This window comes from Xiphias gladius, chromosome 4 (assembly GCF_016859285.1).
Source record: "Xiphias gladius isolate SHS-SW01 ecotype Sanya breed wild chromosome 4, ASM1685928v1, whole genome shotgun sequence".
NCBI classification, from domain to species: Eukaryota; Metazoa; Chordata; class Actinopteri; order Istiophoriformes; family Xiphiidae; genus Xiphias; species Xiphias gladius.
The window spans coordinates 5,918,606-5,933,381 of NC_053403.1; the positions used below are offsets into that span (position 1 = coordinate 5,918,606).

The 14,776-nt window shown below is 43.1% G+C and overlaps 1 protein-coding gene across 5 annotated transcripts; it reads right to left on the bottom strand.

The window, feature by feature from the left end:
- Positions 1 to 3,683: 3,683 nt before the first annotated feature.
- On the bottom strand, positions 3,684 to 14,660 carry lats1 (large tumor suppressor kinase 1). Of its 5 annotated transcripts, none has more exons than XM_040125405.1 (8): positions 14,461 to 14,660; positions 13,153 to 13,599; positions 12,596 to 12,716; positions 9,990 to 11,449; positions 8,811 to 9,393; positions 7,971 to 8,153; positions 6,375 to 6,481; positions 3,684 to 6,294 (listed from the first exon to the last, which is right to left on the bottom strand). In XM_040125405.1, the coding sequence occupies exons 2-8, from the start codon at positions 13,498 to 13,500 to the stop codon at positions 5,782 to 5,784; spliced, it is 3,315 nt and encodes a 1,104-aa protein (XP_039981339.1). In that variant the 5' UTR covers positions 13,501 to 13,599; positions 14,461 to 14,660; the 3' UTR covers positions 3,684 to 5,781. The 5 variants fall into 5 exon arrangements, with proteins under 5 accessions (XP_039981339.1, XP_039981338.1, XP_039981340.1 ...); XM_040125404.1 differs by having other exon boundaries at positions 13,153 to 13,602; XM_040125406.1 differs by lacking the exon at positions 14,461 to 14,660 and adding an exon at positions 14,142 to 14,214 and having other exon boundaries at positions 13,153 to 13,602.
- Between the last annotated feature and the right edge of the window lie 116 nt (positions 14,661 to 14,776).

Consider the following 14,776-nt stretch of genomic DNA (forward strand, 5'->3'; position numbering starts at 1 on the left):
CTAACCGTATTCGGTCATTTACAATTTGTTACCAAGTGACAGAGGCGTGGCCAGCTCCTTTTTGTATGTGGGGGTTTCTTTTTGTCCTGTGCCTTATATGAGAGACGGTGGGCGGGGCTGTGTGGTGGGCGGAGCCACATCCACCCAATGAAATTACAGTTTAATATTCTGTCGCTTCGGGCCGCCGTCACGGAGACGCTGGGCCGAGGCAGAAACGTTTGAATTTCTCCTCCAGCCAAGAGAACGGCATTATACAGTATGTCCTGTTTAGTCATGTTTTATTTTTGTCTGTATGATTTATTTTACTTTTATTTTTTTTTTCCCTGTTTGGGTTGGGTTTTTTTTTTTTTTTTGGTCCCCCCCCCCCCCCCTTCCTGCATGCAGATTTCTTTGGGTTGGAAGCGTTTCTGTAACGTTGTGTAACGTTTGCCACTGGGTAACTGTGGGCGGGAGGTACAGAAGTTCTCTTTGGAAATTCAAACAATTTTGCAGATCCATTAAAAATAAGCTTGTTTAAGTTAACTTGTTTGTCCTCAGTGATGTGCAGCGTGTAGTTTCATTTCTCCAAGTGTGTCGGATTCTACAAACTTGACGTCCACCGGATTTCTAGCTACGCGAGAACAAAAACCCAAAAATAACGGCCAATACCACAAATGACATATACACACATACGACACCCTCTGTCCTTAGAACCTCGGTTAGAACAAGGGAAAACCTCCCCAAAAAAAACATATTAATGGGGGGGGAAAAAAATGGAAGAAACCTCAAGAAGTGTGTAGAGAGGAGAGCCACATTGTAGAATTACGTTATGGACAATCAGGTTGACAAAACTAAAGGAAAACCTAAAGGTCCAGTGTTTAGTGTAACTTTCCCCTGTACTACCTACTTCTCCTGTCTCCATTTCAGAACAAATCGAAAGATGGTGGGCGTCGTTTTTCCTCCAGATTAATCCTCTTCTTGTGAGATTTTAAAAACCTCCAAAAAAAAAAAAAACAGTCTTAAGTGAGCGTTTGATCACACTTGCACCGGCAAATACTTGCTCGGTCTCTCGTTTCATTATTTCACAGCCCGTTTACCAGATGAATTAACGAACACACACGTGGCGTTTGGTCTGAGGCTGGCTCCCTCAGATTTTCAGGTCAGAGTTCACCTTTGTTGATCTTTTGACCCGCAAAGCAGATGCAGCGAATAGGCTTTATTATTATTTTGTTTTCCCCCCAGGGTATCTGCAGGTCTTGAAAGGGGCCTTACAGGAATCTTTAAAAGAAGGAAAAGTCTAAGTGTCTCCTCTGATATTGATCGTGAGGAGAAATGAACGGATGAGCTTCAAGAGAAATTTTCAAACTTACTTGAATGTCACTTTTGCGCCATCTTGGCTTTTATTTCAATCAGACAAGAGGAATAACGTTTTTCAGGTGAGAAGTTTTTTTTTTTTAAATTTTCCGATGCTCTTAACGGTCACTTTAACACCTTGGCGTTAAGGTGAACTATGGGAAAATGTGTAAATCTATAAGCATCATTATATGTCGGTTGAAAACAAAAAAGACAAAAACATTTCACTTTGCTGCACTTTCTAGACAGAAGTCAACTGGAAAACCAATACAGTCCTGCCTCAGGAAAATGTTATATTGACATGTTGTACTTCAATAACACAACATTTTGAAGTGAACTATACTTAAAAATGCCAGCATTTATACTAAATTCACTGAAGTTTTTATTGCGATGCTTATGGATCCTTCCAAGCTTTTCACTGTTTAAACAATTTTCATCAGCAGAAATAAAGGAAGGACTCGTGGCTGCAGAAGGGTGGATTTAAAGAAAACAACAAAACAAAAACCCGAATGGGTTAAAGTTACAGTAAACCCAGTAAAAAAAAAAATTTTAGTTACTTGCTGGTACAAAACACTAAAGCACGTCTTGTGTACCAACCGTCAAAGCAGTGCACTGTCAACATTAGTACATACAGATATTTACAGCGTTAGTACTGGTAAGTACCGTGGGGCCTATGGAACTGAGTGACTGGGCCTGTTGACCGGCTCCCATCAAAGGTCTCCGTTGACCCCAGGAGAATTTAACCGCAGTCTGTGCTGCGCCCTCTGGTGGCAGTAGACCCTAAAACTAAATCCAAGGTGTAAACTACATCTGTACCACCATGAGACAAAGTCTAAGGTTCTAAGGTTTTTATTGTTCATATTTGCACGTCTTGTTTTGTTCTCCAGGCTCTGTGCATTCAGTCTAAAACAAAACAATGGATGCTACGTCAAAAACAATTCCCAGCTTGAATTTGAGTAGGTTTCAATATTTCAAAAAACATACATGACATAATTCAGACAATGGGAAAAGCCATTAGGCATCCTCTAAATGTTTTGAATTCTGCTTGCAGAAGGGTGGATTTAAAAAAACAACAAAACAAAAAACCGAATGGGTTAAGTTACAGTAAACCCAAAAAAAAAAATTACTTACTTGTGGTACAAACAAAACACTACGTCTTGTGTACCAACCGTCAAAGCAGTGCACTGTCAACATTAGTACATACAGATATTTACAGCGTTAGTACTGGTAAGTACCGTGGGGCCTATGGAACTGAGTGACTGGGCCTGTTGACCGGCTCCCATCAAAGGTCTCAGTTGACCCCAGGAGAATTTAACCGCAGTCTGTGCTGCGCCCTCTGGTGGCAGTAGGCCCTAAAACTAAATCCAAGGTGTAAACTACATCTGTACCACCATGAGACAAAGTCTTAAGGTTCTAAGGTTTTTATTGTTCATATTTGCACGTCTTGTTTTGTTCTCCAGGCTCTGTGCATTCAGTCTAAAACAAAACAATGGATGCTACGTCAAAGTACAATTCCCAGCTTGAATTTGAGTAGGTTTACGTCGGTTTCGAACAATATTTCAACCTAAAAACATACATGACATAATTCAGACAATGGGAAAGCCATTAGGCGTCCTCTACATGTTTTGAATTCTGCTTGTTTTTGATCCGCTGCAGTAATGTCTAGATCGTTTAATGTTGCAGCATGTAACGTTTGGGCTAATTTTAATTACTTTCGAACACCGCTGGGAAGTTGTAGCAGTAAAAAATGCATTATGTTTTGTATCTAATCATGCTAAATCTGGCATATACTGCTGGTAGCTTGTGAAATTTTTTTTCTCCCTGGGGATCACTAAAGTCTTATTTTACGATTATATTTTGTATTTCTAATCTGAAATAATCTGCGTCTGAAACGCAACTGAAGTTTTCAAATAAACGTGTAGAAAAAAGATTTACCTTTGAAATGTACTGAAGTAGAAGTATAAAGTATATCAACAGGAAATATAAAGTACAAATACCTCAAAATTGTACTCACGCAGTATATATAACTGTAGATTATATAATGTGTTACTGTTGAGTTATGTACAGTTACTTTCCTCCACTGGTTTTATGTGAGGGTAATCTGAACATCTATGGGTTTTGGACTGTTGACTGGACAATGCAGGCCCCTTTATAGTTGTCACCTTGGGCTTCAGTAAACTGTGATGAGCATATTTTTTCAGTAATTTCTGACAAATATCGCACTATCAACCGATTACCAGAGAAAACAACCAGCAGATAAAGTTTGATAATGAAAAGGCCGGTTTGCCGCAGCTCTAACCGCTACTTAATAATACCAATAACAATACAACGGGGTTGGTGCGGATGTAAAACATGATTTGTTCTTTACATTCTTTATTTATCACCCTCTTCCCTGTACCCAAACCTCCCAGAGCAATAATGTACACAAAAATAAAAATCTCTCACTTACAATGAAAACACAAAACCAGTGCAGAATGCCAGTGGTCACCATTAAGTCCATAATAACTACATTCAGAGATCTTTTTCCTAAACACAAAGAAAAGTACAGCGGGTTACCAAAAAAAAAATCACCATCATGATATGTTATGGAGAGCCGTTCTCTCCACTGTCGGCCCATCGATCCAGTTTTTCTTTTCTGTTTTCAGTACAGAGGCACGAAAAGACTCAACGCGTGGCGGTCGGCCGTAGCGTTTCTCAAAGACGGGAAATGGGAAAACTACTTTGAAGGAACTGGGTTTCAAGCTTCCCCCTGGGTCCTTGCAAACAAAAGCCGAGTACTACAGAATGAAGTGATACGGTACCTAAAAGCAAGGCATTTCTGGTTTGACACTGTAGCATCGCCATAAACATTAATTTCATGGTCTTGTGATCGTTATTTTCTAAATGTGGGTTATTGCCAAAAAAAAAAAAAGAAAAAGTAAAAACCCACCTATTTAGTGCTTTGGTTGAGAGACGAGAACGGCAATGAAAGAAAGTTTTACAAAAAGACATTAAATCTATTTTAGAGTCCTGTGAACGAGTGATTTTGGGTGTAAGAGAGAAACGCACGACACAAAAGACAGAAGGCTTCAGCAGTGGACACTGACGAGGGCCTGCCCTAAGGAAAAAAAAACCAAAACAAAACAAAAAATAACAAATCAGCTGACAGGGAAGAGAAAAATATTTACATCAACTGTGTACAACTTAATTTATAAATACGTTTTAGGTATAAATTAGAAAAATAAAACAACAAAAAACCTACTGTAGTTCAATCACGCTACTGCTACTCTCATTTTAAATGCCAGTCTGATTATTAACCCTCTTTATATTTGGTGAAAGACAAACAAACAAAAAAAAAAGATCAAAAAAGGCACAGCAATGAATAATTAGAGCAATTTATCCCTGCAAATTTCTATGAGTCACAACACTAAATCCCCCATTGCAACAGACATTAAAATATAAATTAAGACTTTTTTTTTCTTTTTCTTTTTTTAACCAATAAACGTAATTCCAACAGAAGAATTCCCACACTCAAGCAGCATCTACACTAGCGTCACCGGTTACAATTTTCTGAAATAAATTAAGGCTTTAAGGGGGGGTTTGCGATAAGTCGTCAGAGGAGAGCACCCTGATTATTATTTCTTTTTTTTTTTTCTGCTTTCGATTCCTCTGAAGATTTTCAGGCAGCGTGCATCATACAGTGTACCTCTAACACATTAAAGGAACAGTTCAACATTTTTTTTTTTTTTTGGGAGGTTTGATGAGAAGACCGATAGCGCTCACCACGCCACCAAGGCCAACCCACTACATAACAAATTAAATCTTGTTTGTTTGATCCATACAAAATTCTCATCTGAGGATCTCAATCATCTCAATCTGAGGATTTGATGCTTTTCTTTCTATTATGTGACCAAACTGAATATCTCTGGGTTCTGGACTGTTGGTTGGACAAAACAAGACATCTGGATACGTCACCTTGCCAGGACAAAAATTATGACTGGCATTAACATTTTTTACCATTTAGTGACATATAAGCAAAACGAATGGTCGATAATGAATATAATCTTTTTCGGTTGAGCTTTAAAGGGGCAGGTGGGCTGATTTTGTGGCCGTTGAACAGAGCAAATGTTCCCCGTTTCCAGTCTTTGTGCTCAGCTGACCAGCTGCTAGCCGTAGCTTCATATTTACCGTACAAACATGAGCAACACGTCGACGTTCTCATCTAACTCTCGGCAAGAAAAGCTAATTGTCGTGTTTTTCCCAAAATGTCAAACCATTCCTTTAACTTGTAGTGTCATTTTTTTTTTTTGTATTAACATTAAAGTCTATTGATTGAGTGTTCTGACTGATCCTACAAACATATTTTCCTATGTTTAAGATTTTTAATGCTGTACCATAGCAACCCCCGTCACACGCACAATCACCCTCCGCAAACTCATTTTGTACAAGCGGCTCAGCTGGCCCCAAGTGCTAGACGTAGACCAGGTCTCGGCCCTGTGTCACTGAGCTACCGGCTGCCTCCCGCACCGGGCCCTCCGAGTCCACCTCGTCCTCGTTATAGCCCTCATACTCGATGGGTTTGGGGCAGCTGTACGGGTGGCCGTTGTCGTCAAAGAAGCGGCGGAAGGTGAACTCGTAGAAGGCGTGTTCGGGGTGTTTGCCGTTGCGGAACCAGCCGTTGAGGGTGTCGTTGTGGTTGTCCTCGCCGTCACTGTCGCTGCTCCACAGTTTGTCCGGGTCCACGGGGTCGAAGTTGGAGGTGTCTGTGGAGTGGGCGATGGTGGGGATGTAGGGCGCCACCTGCTGTCTCAGGTCGCTGGAGAAGTCGATGGTCCTGAAGAAAGGATGAGCTTTGATTTCGTCGGCACCGTTCTTACCGAGGCGGTCCTCGGGGCCGCGGCACAGTTTGACTATGAGATCCGACGCCTCCGGGCTGAGCTTGGCTGGCGGGGGAATGTGCAGCGTGCTCTTCCAGTTGATCACCTGGTTTCAACATAGGGATGGCAATAAGAAACAATGAGCTCTGTGGATGCCTAACATTTCACTGCAGGTGCCTCACATACCTTCAGCTGCGTCTCCAGGGGTGTGGTCGCCAAGAAGGGAGGCTGTCCAACGACCATTTCGTACAGGATGACGCCGACGCTCCACCAATCACAGAGCTGGGTGTATCCTGAAGTACAATAAAGACATTTTTTACATCGTCAAACAACGTCACATCTTGAGGATTTGATGTCAACGTTGTAACTGGCTATGAAGTCCGTTTGCTTTAATGCTTACGTTTATTTAAAGAGCTAGTGCACACCTAAACGCGTTTTCTGAGCTGTAACCCAAATGAAGTGACTGTACTGTGATGAAACGCGTCAATGCCGCTGTCGATACTGACATTTCTTTCCCAAGTTATGAAAACGGGCATTTCATGGGCTGAAAATGGCTGAACGCTGCATCTACTGTTTGACATGATCCTGAACCTTGCAAGGCCGATGCTGACATAGAGTCAACCGTTTGGGACTTATTTACGTCATGAAATTGATTATATTTAACGCCCTCTAATCGGAGTTGGGCAGCCCACCTCCCCCAGCACCCGTCCTTGAGGGGGAGGCTGTGAAACTGCGCTCATTTTCAAAAAGATACTGATCGAGACTCGTCATTCACAGGATTTTTTTCACTCCTTTTTGCCAACTCTCTACTCCGTATTTTTCAATTTTACCACAGTGGTTCAGACATGTGCTTTTGACAGCTGCAGAAGCACCACCCACCCTGCATTCTTTCCATTCGGACCCTCATATGGCTCGGCAGTGGTTGCAGGAGACGGCAGGTCCCCCGATAGCAACACACTGCTATGTACATCTGCTCTTTTCACTACATGCTCGGCTCCAAGAGCTCCGGCTCGGGGCAGTACTGGGGCTGGAGCCAACGTCTTGAATCGATTCGGCTCGGGACCACCATGGTCCTCCACCACATTTAAGTCTGCTTCAGGGGATTCTGAAGGGGAAAAGACCTCCACCTCCAAAGATCCCTCTAGCTTAGGCGCCTTGCTATTCTGTGTAGCGCTCCATTTTTCTCTGGCCTGGGGATGTCGCTGAGCAATTATTGGATTAATCATTAAAATAATCAATTAATCAATCATTTCAAATTTTATCGGTAACTTTTACTTGTGTACTATACTGTTATCTAGACCTTTGTCTCAGTGGTTTCCACATTTGTTCTACATGTAACTTGTTTTATGTTACATGTCCTTGTGCTGCTTTATGTTTTGGTGAGACAATTTTCCACTCTGGTGGACAATAAAGTCCTATTCTATTCTATTTTATTCTATTCTATTCTATTCTATTCAAAGCTGAATTCCATTACCGTTAGGTGTGGCAGTCTACCTTATAGTACACAATTGTACTTTGGATGCAGTTACATCTGCCTTTTAGCTTCAAATATAAATGCTGATTTAGAGAATAGGAAACACGCAGATCCTATGAAGAGTGAACCGGGTGCTACGCAGAACGTGAGCAAGAATGATGACTGTGGAGTCTACACATTAAAAGTTACTGATGCAAAAACATTACTATCATCACCACCAATGAGCGACTGACATTTCCAGAACACTGCCCTTCACCGGACGCTCTTCTACCTCCACTGCCTACCCGTCCATCTCTGGCCAACTGTACCTGTTCGGAGCAGCACCTCTGGTGCTATGTAGTTGGGCGTCCCCACCAGTGAATGAGCCAGGCAGCGCTGGTGCTGCCGGGCCTTCCTCCTCTCCAGAGGCTTCAGACGGTCCGTACAGCGGCAGTTAGCTGGGTCTTCCCATTCCTTACTGAAGTCCATGCTGTCCTGCCTCACATGGTCCCCTGGGGACAGATCACAAACTCCACCGTGGGTTTCTGACCGGCATTAAAATAGCAGGCGTATATTTTAAGTGTTATTATATCCTGTCCTTGCATTTAGCATTTTCATGATTTCCAAAATATCAGCTGCACATTACTTCTCACTGTGTTGAAAGGGTTCCAAGAATTTGGATTTTTGAAAGCCAATTGTTATTTTTGGACTGGAGCTGCCAATAGCCAAAAATCTAGTTGTTTTTGTACAGAATGTTAAAGAGCAGAGAAATTTATTCTTGGCAGGCTGAAGGAGCTCCAAATTAGATTACACAGAGCTATTTGTGGTCTGCTAGAAACTTTATAAACAGTCACAATATTTACTGTGTTAAATTATTTGTAATGTAAAACTACCCGGACCCTCTTTCTGAAAATGGGCTAATGCCCTGCATACTGACTGTGTACTTGCAGAGTTTGAGGTTTTTTTTGGGGAAAACTATTTTCTGATATTTTATAGATCTGATCCTTAAAATGAATGTTTGTTGCGGCTATGTTGTGACTCTGACTCTGAATATACCGTGTGAGCCATTATAGTAAAGGTAATGTTAGTGTAGTTTATCATTTTAAAACAAGTTTTTATCTGAGGATTTACTGTATGTACTGAAGATTAAAAAGTGAATTGATACCAACCACTCTGGTAATATTTGGAGTCATGTGTCCAGCGGAACCCAGTACAAAGGCCAAAATCGGTCAGCTTTATGTGTCCGTCTCGATCTATGAGGATGTTATCAGGCTTGATGTCCCGGTGGATGAAGCCCATCTTGTGGACGCTCTCCACAGCGCAGGTGAGCTCTGCGATGTAAAACTGAGCCAGCTCTTCTCTGAAGATGCCGAGCCGGATGAGAAGGCTCATCATGTCGCCTCCAGGGATGTACTCCATGACGAAGTACAGGTTGTCCTTGTCTTGGAAAGAGTAGTAGAGACGCACGACCCACTCATTGTCGGCCTCAGCCAGGATATCCCTTTCAGCCTTCACGTGGGCCACCTGGTTCCTCAGCAGCACATCCTTCTTACGAAGAGTTTTCATGGCGTACAGCGCTCCTGTGTCCTCTTTTCTTGCCAGACACACCTCACCAAAAGCGCCGATGCCGAGGGTCTTGATTCGTTTGAACATGGACTTATCCATCTTGGCTCGCTTTAGCCGGATGTAGTTGGACTCTTTCTGACAGAGCATCATACGCATCTGCTCCTGGGCTTCTGAAGACAAACCCACCTGAGCAGAGGACAAAGTCAAAAGTGATTTAAAACGTGATAGAGTCTCAAAATATATCCAAAAAAAAAAAAAAGCACATAAACACACACAACTGGGATTAAGAAAAACCAATGCAAATAAAATGAGATGCAAATATTTTTTCAACATGTTATCATTATCATTTTAGTCCAAAAAAAAAAAAAAAATGCACAAGCAGTGACATTATCAGTGAGATGAAGGTCATGGAACGGCATGCATTTCCTTGAGCCACAGGAGCAACATGCTTTCATCAGAAGTAGTGCATTTAAAATACAAAGAGCGATCTCTCAAACAACAGCTTACTTGAATAACTGATGTGTGTGGACTATTCTGTGTCACAGGACAGCAGAGATACCTTTACCTTTTTAGATCAGCTGTTAGTGACAGCGAGGAGAGAAAGGAGGGAGAAAGAACGGCTAATAAAAAATAGAATAATGTGATAAAGACATCTCAGAGACAGATAATACAGCGATGACAAGACTGTTTCGGGAAAAAAGGTTGGAAAATAGCAAAAGTCAACAAGATTCATCTTTAACTGTGATCGATTAATTAAGAAAATGTTGTTACTGATTTCTTACCCTTTGCATCTCACTTTCCAGTTGTTTCCTCCTTCTGATCCGCTGTTGATGGTTCTTTAGGATGTTCTCCACATGTTGCTCCATAAAGAACTTGAAAGCCTGAGGGGAGTACAGTGCGATTCTGCCCGACTCCCCCCTCCGCTCCTCGTCCTTCTTGTTACGGCGGACAGGAACAGGCGATGTTGTGATCTGTTTCTTCTCCTTCTCCGTCACTGTGGTGCTTTTGGGGTTTTCTGCCGTCTTGTCTCTGGCGTTGTCAGCGCCGCTGCCTTCCTCCTCAGCTGGCTCGTCCCTGCCAGAGCTGAGCTTACCGGCGCCTGGATCGTATGCCGGGGGGAAGGGTGCAGCTGCCTGCTGGAGGAGGTGTTTAGGGTAGGGCGGAGGGGGACCCTGGTAGCTGGGTACCTCTGCTACTACAGGGATCTGAGGAACAGGAGCTGCGGGTTCTGGGTAGGCAGGTGCAGCCGGGGGGGGTGGAGCCTGCTGCAACCACGGAGGGTGTGTGGGTGCAACGGCAGTGTGTAACTCAGGTTTGTGAACACGCATGCTTTTGACTGGCTGCAGGATGGGAGCCTGGGTGATGGCAGTGACTGTGGTGGCTGAGGGCTGAGAGCTGGCTGGGTGGGCCGCTCTGCCATTCAGCTGGTGGTTGTTGAAGGAGTTGGAGCGGACCGGCATGTTGTGCTGCCATGATGGGGACAGATCCTGGTTGCTGCTGTTGCCGGAGGAAGACTGTGACTGGTTAGGGGCCAGAGGGGGTTGAGACCAGGATTGAGGAGGACCTATGTTGCACATGTCAAGGTTGTGGCTGTTCCGGTTAGGAACCATCATGGACTGGGGGATGTTTCCGCCGTTGACGTAAGAGGGAGAGGATGCAGGTCCTCCTGCCTGCATCTGCTGATCAGTGGGACTGTGCCGGCTGCTCTGGTTGACCGGGTAAGGGGGAGGGGGCTGTCGGCTGCCCCCCGCCATGTAGTCTGGCTGAGGGGAGCCATTCTGAGACCAGTTGGAGGGGAAGGTGAACTTACTTCCTCCAGAGCTTTGCATTATGATGGGCTGGTGGCCAACAGACACTGGGCTCATCCCGCGCTGATTCTGAGGTGCTGCGGCTGGGTACCCATCAGGCCAGGCCCCCTGGGGTACCGGAGAGATGCGGGGAACAATGTAATCCATGTTACCAGAGTAGCGCTTGGTTGATGGGTTGCTGTCCCAGGACGTTGCAGGAGGCATGGCACCGCGGTTCGGTGGAGGTGTCACACTGCGCACCTGAGGCGGCAGTGGAGGGTTGACTCTCTGGCTGTTAGCAAGGTGACCCTGTGGGAAGGTAGGGGGTGGTCCAGGGCTGTCAGAGCGGTACATCATTCCATCTACCATGATAGGACCATGTCGAGGAGCCAGAGACTCCTTAGAGCCTTTCCAGCTCGGCCTCCTCAGCACAGACTGTTGCATATGGGAAGCACCTACAGACACGATAAACAGTAAAAATACAGTTAAGGTAAAGTAAGAGGTTGGGTTCAGTAGAAGGGAAGCAACAGTTAGAATTTCTTGACAAAATATCCTGAATTTTTGACCAAATAATAACTATTTTTGATAATGGGCGATTAACTATTTAGATCCTCCATGGTTTGGGATGTATAAAAAGGTTCTAACCATACTAACTAACAATCAAAACACAAGTCTTTATTTTTAAAAAAGTTGGGTAGACAAAGAGAGTGTAGAGTGTGCACATCCAAAAAACTTTCAGTGGTGCTGGATCAAAAAAAAGAAAGAAAACCAAACAAACCTGAAAGCACAAGTCAGGCAATTTACTGATAGTCCCAGTAAATTAAATTTAACAGAGCAACATTTCGATCATCAAGCTCTTTGTCAGGCAAATTTAAACTATGGTTTTGAGCTTACACTGTAACACATAGTTAAACTCAAAAGATTACGCAAAATATTGTTTGAATTCTTATTTGAGCTACAATCAGCAAACCTTAGCCAGACCACAGACTGTTCTGCGCTGGTGGCCTTTGTGGTATTTCAGTACACCAAGATGAAGGGGGGGGGGCGGACAACAACAACCAAAAAAAAAAAAAATCCAACTGAAACTGAAATAAACATATATAGATACACATATATAAACACATGAGCTCTCTCACTCCAGAGCAATTTTCCCAGATGATAGTAAAAAACGGAGAATACAGTTGTACTAATCCAGAATTATCTTAAATAACTTTGTTTCTAATGTGATGTGGTTTGTAATCATGTGTTTGACTCTGTTATCGTTACCCTGTATTTACTTTTTGAGGCCTTAATAGAGGTCCAGAACAGTTGTCAAAATACTCACTCACACACAAAAAGTATTTGTTCATAGTACAGTATGTTGGCAACCACCATTGTGCCTAAGTACTACTATGAATGTGTGAAAACCAGTAACATAATTTCCAGTCAACTTCTTCCATTAAGTGCTGCAGTGACTCATACTCTTTTTGTCTGCACATATTGTCATTTCTTTTAAGCAAATGTCCCAAATCCTAGAATTGATATCAAGGCTGAATGAACAGGCCTGGATGGAAGATAAAAGAGGAGAACCAGCAGTTAATCCCAGTGGATTGTTTACGTACCTGGGGCTTTGTGGCCTGTAGTGTTGGGGTTGGCAGCAGCCATCTGTTCCCTCATCGAGTCCTGGTAGGTCACCTTACCCATGTAGTCTATAGCCACCCCCATAATGCGACTGTTGTTTAGCTTAAGGGCAAAATAAACAACCAAACAATCAAACAAACAAAAAAACCCAAAACATTCTATTGTTCAGGCAATCAATGTGTAAAAAGATGCAAAAAAGCTGTAAATAAAGTTCAAATATCTTTACTTGCTTTAAGTAATCTGCACATCATTTTCGTGATTGATCAATTTACTGCTTAGTCTACACTGCATATCAGTTCATACCTGGATTGCATGCCATGGCTCAAAACAATTGGTAACTGCCAGGTGAGAAACCACTTTTGTATTCTCAACTGTACAAGCTTGTCATTCTACTCGGCATACTTGTCATTTTCCAAATAATTCTCCCATAAACAAAGTGCACCAAGTGATTATTCTCTATTACAAAGGTGTTTAGAATGACAGTCCTTCACAACAACCTGTCTTGAGAACAAATAAAACAAGAAAACACTAATCTCACCTCCTCGAATCCTGCACATGGGGGTTCCAGTAACATGTGTTTGTTCACCTCAGGGCCTGAAGTGTTAGGCTCATTGGCAAAGGGCATCAAGGATTTCCGGATCTCCTGTAAGGCCTTATGGTAGGGGTTTTTGGGGTTGCTGCAGCGTCCTTGCTGCCTTGGATCCTCGGGAAGCATTTTCCCAGCTCCACCTATGTCCACTTTAGGTGGGTCAGAGGGTTTGGACAGGTTGCGCAGGCTGTTCCTTATTTCCTGCAGCATTTGCTGGCTGTTGCCGCTGTAGTTGCTGGCAGGGAACGTTTTGGGCCTCATCTGTCTGTATCCTTCGGGTTTCTCCCCTCTCTTCATGTAAGAGCATGTATGATGACAGTGAAGGGGATGAAGAGGATGTCACTCAGTCCAGGGTTGCAGCAGAGGGTCGCAGGGATCTGACTTCACATCTGCATGCTGCTGAAGAGAAATGTGCAAAACAAATCTGTTATCATCCCGAGTACATGTCGGGCAAATGTAGAGAACACCAGTTAACAGATACTAACAGATAAACTTAATAAATATGGAGATTATTATTGGGCAGGCTGTCATGTTTGTGAGTTAATAAACATAAAGATAGATAATTTAGAAATCCAGAAGGATATGAAGGCATCCAGTAGCTTATTCAGTACCGTCAGCACAAAACAATGCAATAAAAGCATCGGTAGTAACAACAACAAAGACAATAAGAGGAAATAATAACCACTAACAGCCAGACGAAGACCGAAATAAGCAATAATAATGATAATGAAGCAATAATGGCCAATGACAAGCTGACAAAATTCTAAATAACAATACCAGCAGATGATATGGTACACTAATAATAAGCAGATGAGAAGCAATATAACATGAACCATGAGCTGAAAAGTTGATTTAACTGTTTGACTACTTCGCTTTAATTAAAACTAAGTGTAGAGACTTTAAGGTAGAGAAAGCTGCCACCAAAATTAAAGTTACACCTTCACAAAACAAGAGCCCGTCCACTTGCTAGCGTCGTTAGCACTGTCCGCTAACAGAGCGCTACTTCAACGCTAATCCTCTCTTCTCGAGGATGCTAACAGTAAGCGCTAAAGCCGTTGGCCGAATTCGCTTAAACATCTCCAGCACTTAGCGACAAATTGAGCTGCAAAGTGTAGTCATCTCAATTTCACTTTGCATAAAATCAAACGGCGCAGCAGTGCCTCTGCGGCCCTGTGTGTTAAAGGCATCCATTTGCTGCTGCTAGGCTAATTCAACAGAATTAGCCTGCTAGCTCGTTAGCCGTGTTTGACAACTGACCAGTGCCTGTAACTGCCGCTTTCCTCGACACTTGTCCTATTTTGACGACAAAACGACGTCTCCTCGACCTTTCGCGGCGACAAGGACACGGTTTTGACCTAAAATGTCCTTGTTGTGTCGAGCTGGTTGGTTCGTAGTCGTGTTGAATTCCTGGGATGTCTGAATGACAAGTAAAACAGCCATAAGCTAAACACAGAAACAACACAACAGACGTCCGGTGACTGTGGATTTCACAATAAAATACCGCTGAACGTAACCCCCGAGAATAGTTTTAAGAACTACACTAATCCTGTAAACAGACAAAACCAAAGGGGTG

What these genes read in the sequence shown, in the direction of transcription:
- lats1 (XM_040125405.1), bottom strand. Translation starts at nt 13,500, where the DNA reads ATGAAGAGAGGGGAGAAACCCGAAGGATACAGACAGATGAGGCCCAAA. An exon ending in TACAGGCCACAAAGCCCCAG is followed by an intron (nt 11,450 to 12,595) that starts GTACGTAAACAA and finishes TCGTGTCTGTAG; the next exon opens with GTGCTTCCCATATGCAACAG. An exon ending in CTCCAAATATTACCAGAGTG is followed by an intron (nt 8,154 to 8,810) that starts GTTGGTATCAAT and finishes ATCTGTCCCCAG; the next exon opens with GGGACCATGTGAGGCAGGAC.